Raw genomic sequence first — 7,696 nt, 5'->3', positions numbered from 1 at the left:
TCAAATCCAACATACACGGTATCACCCAAAAAAGATACATAATATTGTTCAGAATCACTTTGGAAAACCAAGGCTTTTCTATTACATTTGGTTTCAGTTGGAAAAGATGTTTACCCTTGGCTTGGGAGGAGGCTACCCAATATTCTGAGTGAATTCATTCGACTACATTACTGCATTCGGGCTTTCAGTCGACTACATTTACCCATTAAATGTAGTCGACTACTTTCATTCGACTACTTACATCGGTAAATATAATATATCAATAAATATAAGCATTGTGACGAGAATATTGAAATAGAGCTTTTAATAAGATTTTAAAAATATATTACGTACTAAATTAGTTTAAATGAAAATATTACTTAATAATTATGGCACGTTCTATGGCCCTATTCAAATTTCGTGACACTATTTCCAAAGTTGTTTTTAGTAAGTTTTCCTTTTCGCCGCAAGTGACTAAATTTAGGTTAAATTCTACTTTTAAAGCTGCATGTCTCAAAGAATACGGAAAACCCCTAGAAATTCATCAGTTTACTAGAGTACCTCTAGATCGTGGACAGGTAATAATTTATAGTCTATTAATTTACATATTTCCACAATTCTTGTTAATGACAACAATTTTGTTTAACGACCTTGTCAATTCATTAGTCTTATGAATAAAATTATTGCAGGTCCGTGTAGGAGTAAACTATTGCAGCTTAAACATTAACGACATCAAATACTTAGAACAATCTAATGAAGGTGAAAAAGAATTACCATTCGTACCAGGATACGAGTTATCTGGAGAAATTCTAGAGGTAAATATAATATAGATTGAATCTGTCTACGGACATTTCTTGACGAAATTGGGTTTTAATTAAAATAAATAAAATGTGTTATTTAGTTTTGACCACTTGTAATTGTTCAGAAGATGTCAACCAGCAGCCCCTGTTATATTATTTATAAAATTAAAATAAATTGAAAAAGGACGGGAATTATACACATTGTAAATATTATTTTCTGTATATAGTAATAATTGTGCGCAGAAAGGGCATTATATCAGAAATCGGAGATAAATCACCTGTACAATCGAAAGTTTACCAATGTGTCACATAATGCGGCGTATGAAGTAAAAAAAGTACCGAATATACAATAGTCTCACACACTCTTTACGTCTCACTCTCGATACTACAGGTACCTATATTCGGGAGCGAGACAATTTCATGCGTCACACGCTCGAATAGCAAAGTTGACAGATCTTCTGCCAGCCGCCAGTAGTAGCTCCAGTAGCTCTCTGAAATTTGTAAGGGGCGATCCTCTTGCTCGCGTGAGTTAACAAGTTTTTCATGTTTTTAGCAATTAGATTAAAAATATTTTAACTTCAGGTATAATTAATTGAATGAACGTTCCATTTTTCCTAATTTAAAATCTCTCATTTTTGCATGTGTACTACTTACACAGTACCGTAACATGAGGATCTGTTTGGCACAGTAAGGGAAGGGTTAATAAATTATACCCGTTAACCTTAGGTTTAAAGTATTTCATGTTATTGTTTTAACCTTTTATATTTACTTATTTTATAAACACTAAGAGGGCTCTTATAATATATAGTTAAAAAGTACATAAAGTATTATAGCAAATGGCATAAAATAGAATCATAATTATTTCACTAAATATGTTAATAATTCTAAAAAAAAAAAGGAAATAAAGTAAAGATAAATAGAAATGAAAAACACATTAAAAAGAGGAGAATTGAGGGGATAGCTATTCCGAAACTAACATATATTCTGAGGTTAGCCCATGTATAATGTTAAATATTATTTTATGGGAGCAGAACCAATACTCATAAACATGAAAAAAACAACATTCTGAGTATGTCCAAATGTTTGTAGAGGGGCTAGATTTCCTCCCAGGGAGTTATTTATGTATAAGTTTGTTGCAACAGAGAGGAAAAACATTTAAATGTGGATGTTTCAACATAGGCAGAATGGTAAATGTTACACAGTGTGTAAAGTGGCCAATTAAACCAGCGAATTACAGGTCATAGGCCCTGTAAATGCCTAGAGTTGCATATTCCCTTCTAAAAAATGTTTTCCCTTCTGTTGCAACGAATTTACAAATTCCGAAATTACATAGTAGTGCTTTAAAATAAATTCATATGTTTCATATTATACATATATTTATTTATACTTTTACATTGTTTGTATTCTTTTTTTACACAGAATAATGTTCCCTCACTGAGGTGTCCCGTGCCGAGGGAAACATTAAAAAAAATATGAAACATGTCTTAAATTAGTTATTCAACAAAGTTAACAATAACAATAAAAAAACGTAATTAATCCAATTAACCTAATTATCATTAACATAATAAACAATATAAACTAAAATAATCATAAAAATCATAACCAATTTATATAGACCAAATTTCATAAACAGTACACACATTTTACCTGTTTGGCTTGATCCACTCATCGATCCGTGTACAACCCACCCCCACTATCCATTTCTTAATAGCAATTTTATACTGTGAGAACTTACTAATTGTCCTTATGGATAATGGAAGTAGATTGTACACTTTAACCGAGTAGTAGGCCAATCCTCTTTGACCGAAGGTTGTATTTATTTTTTATATATTAACTCCGGTTGTCTGTGTCCAGATGGATGAAGAATACATTTCTGCGTGTGAAATAAAACCATATCCCTGTACAAGTGTTTTTGACATGATGGCTACTCTCAGGTAAAAATCCTGAAAAGAGAAATTGAGTGGGGGATAATTCAGCCTCGTAGTGTAGTAGATTCCTGCTAGGGCGACATAAAATATTTGTTTTAAAGGTGGTTTAACACTGCAATATTTCTCTAACCCTGCTCAGGTACCTGAAGCGTAAGACTGATCAAACTTGTAACAGATGATCGAGGTAAGCTGCATTTGGTGTTCCAATGCACCAATTGGGCGGGATAGGGGGGCGATGATGATATTAACTCCTGAAAGTAACCACTCGTATTTTGCCCTTGCCCTATAGGAGTTGTGATATAATTTCTAGGTGGGCGAAGGCTGTAACTCGGATGTGAGTGTCGGTCAACGTGTGGTGGGCGTCATACATAGCGGGAACGGAGGGCTGGCCACTGAAGCCGTAGTGAGGGCCAGCAATGTGTGGGAGTTACACCCTGAGATCCCCTCCCCCGAAGCTGCTGCTGTGGTCTGTGGCCACTCCACTGCGCTGCTCGCCTTTTCCCAGTTTGCCCAGTTAAATGGTAACTATACTCTTCTGGCCGCACAGGTTAATGCCCCATATCCCCTCTATAATGAATATTTTAAATTTATTTTGCAATACAGGGTTAAAAAAGCCGGAAAAGGAGGGAAATGTCAGTGCGGTCCGATCGAATACTAAAAAGCAACTGACAGTTGCTGCGTAATTGGACTGTCTCAAATTTCATTATCATATTTTCCTAGGAGAACTGGATTATATTTGCATTTTCCCCAAAATTGATTTATGTGAACAAAAATACAAAGTGGTATTTTTTTTTAAATGTGTCTTTATGAATATTTTTAAAAATTAAAACTCCCGCTTGCTGCGGACGATAAGGCCCATCGGATTATAAGACGCACCCCAAAATTTGGCAATCAAATTTTATTTAAAAAAAAATGTTTTGGACGATAAGACGCATTGGACCATAAGACGCACCCCAATTTTTGGTTGAATTTGCAGAGTAAAAAAGTGCATCTTATGGTCTGATAATATAGTAATTACAAAAAATTTCATTGAAAAAATAGTCTTGGACATCTGCTGATGAGAAATATGTTTTTTTTTTATTTTTATAAACATAAATGGCAAATCTGCCTTTTACAAACATTTATAATGTTAAAATATTTGGCTTAATCTTTTTTTTTTAAACATGAATTACCTTATACCCAAGATTTATAAGAAAAAAATTAAACCAAAAATTATACAAGATTTATAAGAAAAAATTTACCTAAAAATTATACAGCATATTCAGTAGAAAGTTTAAATAATAAAACATTCTACAGTAAAACAACAAGAAAATCATAAGTACTGTTTCACACAGCTAGGCAAAGTGAACAAAAAACTGTATACATATATATATTATGAAATGCATGAATAAATAAATATAATTAACATTCACCATCTTTGAAAAAGTTCAAAAGGTTTGTTCTATAGGAACAATACCCTACACTAAATATATCAGATACGTGGGAATAATTATTGCCGAGTTCATGAAGTCTATTTGATACGGCATTACTAGTGTACACTGTCCGTGAATTGTTGCTACAAAACGGTGGCATCTGTCTAGTCATTCTTCCAGGCACCCTGAAATTGATAAGAGACAATAGTTCAGGGCAATCCCATATTGAATTTACAATTTTGAATAAATTTGAAAGGTCTATAATTTTTCTTCTATCGTTAAGTTTTAACAAATTTAATGTTTTTAGTAAAAAATCGTAATTTAAAAATTCATGACTGATTGTAAGTTTAAAATTTATATACCGTAAGAATTTTTTTTGGACTCTTTCAAGAGAATTCTGGTGACAGTTGTAGTAAGGAGTCCATATTGTAGAGTTATACTCTAACTGGCTTCTCACCAATGAAGTATACATCGACTTCAAAGTGCCTATGTTTTTGAATTCCTTAGTCACACGTAACATGAAGCCTAACATTTTTAGAGATTTACTAGTTATATTATTTATGTGCCTAATAAAGGATAATTTTTGATCAAAAACGATACCCAGGTCGCGCACCTCAGAAGTTGAGCCTAATTGCATATTACCCATCAAATAAAATTGGGTTTTTCATTCTAAAAAATCTCATTATGTGGCATTTTTTTATATTTAATTGTAGTTTATTAGTGGAGCACCACTGGAACATTTTATCTAATTATTTTATAAACGTGTCATTAATTCATATAAACAGTCCATTCAAATCTTTATTAACCTTTGCTTTATGTGTGCTTAACAATAAGTTTCCATATAGATTATTCTGCCGGCCATCACAAACTAAATTTGTATATTTTCTTGGTTCACCAACGGGCACTAAGATTTTAACATAGGGTTATTAAACATTCGAACACACTGTATTTGTTATATCTGTATCTGGGTGGGCGAAGAATACAGTTCCATGTGTAAACTTAATCAAAATCCTAGACCAGGGTTTCCTCGTCAACAGTCGTCCAGGGTCTTGATCTATTTCAAGGACCTAATATTGAGATTTTACATCCTGTTATGCATACATTTTGCTGCGACATGCTTTTCAATGCTAACACTTTTATTCATGTCGTTTTCAGAAGGGGACATTATATTGATAATAGCGGGCGCTGGAGGTTATGGATTAGCTGCAGTAGAAGTAGCAGCAACAATATTCAAAGCAAAGGTATAAAAATATTTTTTAAATATAATATGTATTATTATTAACAAATTTCAACAGGGATGGAGAACATTTCAGAGAAGGGATATGGAAGTTTAGGCATTTACAGGGCTTATGACCAGTCATTGGCTGGTTTGAGTGGCCACTTTACACACTGCAACATTCACTATTTTCTATAGGTTTTAACATCCATATTTCTTTAATTAAGATTAAAAAGGGTCTCTGTATTTTAAGTCTGCTCGTGTCATAAGCAGCCAGAACCGAAGGGCATGTATGACAAGATGTATGGATGTGGAAAAAGCTGGAAATGGGCATAGAAGTGTGTGGCGGTCTATTCTCTCTGCCTACCCCTACGTGAAAATGGTGTGATGGTGGTGGTAGTAGTAGTAATGTTCAATGGCGATTGTAGTTTAAAAAAAAACCTTTTTTTGTGTAACAAGTAACGCATATAACAAGCAAATTCAGTCAGTCCCATCTTCTTTTTAATAACCAAGTTTGACTGTATTTTGTTAACCTTGCCTGGATTTAGACACTGTATTTTTTGTATGGTAACCAAATGTAAAAATTACACAATTCAAACAAATTATTTTAGATAAGTGAATCTTTAAAAAAATGTTTAAAATATTCCTTAATACTATTTTAGGTGATAGCAGTTGGGGATACAGACGGTAAAGCTAGTTTGTTACGTGATCGTGGAGCATTTGCCGCATTCAAGAATGACTCCAAGCATAACTTCAAGGAAATTATGAAGGCTACCAAAGACAAGGGTGTTAGCCTTATTTATGACGCTGTAGGAGGACCTATCCTTAACACAGTTTTTGATTGGTAGGTAACCCATTTAAATGTCTTATTAAAACTCTTTCCTTGTTTAAATTATCAACTTAAAGTCCTTAAAGAAACAGAACCTACCACTTTTTTTTTTTACACTACTCGTATGTTGAAAAATTCAGAATTATGTCTGAGAAGTCAGCCTATGTTAACGGTAAACCTGTCATTCAAATAAATTTTCTTATAGTATTTTGCAGACCTCTGCTTATTATGTACTGTTTAAAATGTGGACATAGTATCATTATTTAAATAATATTTCCTAATACAGAATTGGTAGATTACTATGAGGTATATTAAAAAAGTGAATTCTGTTTGTATTTCCTGCCATCGCAGTTTTGCGCATGCGTGGTACTTACCCTAACCTATTTAGAAGTTGACGCCATTATGAGTTAGCTGACTGTTCTGTAAGCTTTAAGGTGCTTGTTTAAAATGACAAATAAAATTGAAAATCCCACCACTTGTGAGAGATAAAGTCTCGAATTCGTTTCCTTAATGCGAAAAACATTAAAGTAGTCCATATTAATCAACAGATCTGTGAGGTGTACAGAGAACATGTGATAAGTGATTCTCAATGGTAAGGAGATAAGTGAGACAGTTCAATGTAGGTTGTGATAATGTGCACAGCGGCGAACAAAGTGGGCGTCCTGGGCCCCTTTTATGAAGATACAAAATGGTGGGAGTTATGTCGAAAAATAGAAGGTCTAAAGATTTTTTTTCTGAATATGCACTGTTTTCTATCAAACTTACTTTAAATTAACTTGGATAAATATTTATTTTTAGCCTTAAAGACCCAGCGAATGGGATTGTTCTTGGAACTTATCGACTTCGAAATATGGAAAAAGCAACACCCGATGAACAGTCAGAAGATGAAGAAGAGGACAAAGACAAGGAAGGTAAAGATAAAAACGAAGCCACAAAGCCCGCAGTGCTGTCGCAAGAAGTCCGAGACAAATATAAGACTGTAAATATATTTAATTATCGAGATGAGAATCAGGAAGAGTATTACAATCTAGTGAGCCAGACATTGCAGTATTACGAAGAGGAACTAATCACAGCACATATTAGTAAGACCTTCGAGCTGGAGGATATTAACAAGGCCATAAGTTATATCAAGGGAAAAGTGTGTACGGGGAAAGTTTTAATTAAAATAAAAGACGATTAGATATGTATAAGTGAATAATGTTTTAGTATATAAAATCAACTCATTTCATACATCCATGTCTGCAAATGTTATTAAAAATGTAGAATAAATATTGATTTGAACTTATTGCTTCATATTGTATATAATATATATGTATATCTTATTTATTATAAATTGTTTCAAAAATTTACGAATAATTATTTATAACTATGTATGTTTTTAAAGCCTACACTACAATAACTAAATCATAATTCATAATAAAAACACTTTTACAGGCAACACTGCCAGAATTTATTAAAATCACAATTTGTATAACTGTAAATATTTATATTATATTTTAATAAAAATATTGTTCTAAAATTTCAAAATTGAT

The 7,696-nt window shown here is 32.9% G+C and overlaps 1 protein-coding gene across 1 annotated transcript; it reads left to right on the top strand.

Moving 5' to 3' along the window:
* Window positions 1–211: 211 nt before the first annotated feature.
* On the top strand, window positions 212–7,445 carry LOC148284463 (protein Cryzl2-like). The gene is made up of 6 exons (XM_088239836.1): window positions 212–557; window positions 669–794; window positions 3,018–3,228; window positions 5,275–5,360; window positions 5,998–6,179; window positions 6,963–7,445. Exons 1-6 carry the CDS (start codon window positions 369–371, stop codon window positions 7,342–7,344), a joined length of 1,176 nt encoding a protein of 391 aa, XP_088095962.1. The 5' UTR covers window positions 212–368; the 3' UTR covers window positions 7,345–7,445.
* Window positions 7,446–7,696: the final 251 nt, after the last annotated feature.

Source organism: Micrasema longulum, unplaced genomic scaffold (genome assembly GCF_059751315.1).
Source record: "Micrasema longulum isolate JH-2025_06_02 unplaced genomic scaffold, ASM5975131v1 h1tg000117l, whole genome shotgun sequence".
Lineage (NCBI taxonomy): Eukaryota > Metazoa > Arthropoda > Insecta > Trichoptera > Brachycentridae > Micrasema > Micrasema longulum.
Note: the sequence above shows the minus strand (reverse complement) of the source record. Positions and strands in the feature narration are given on the sequence as shown.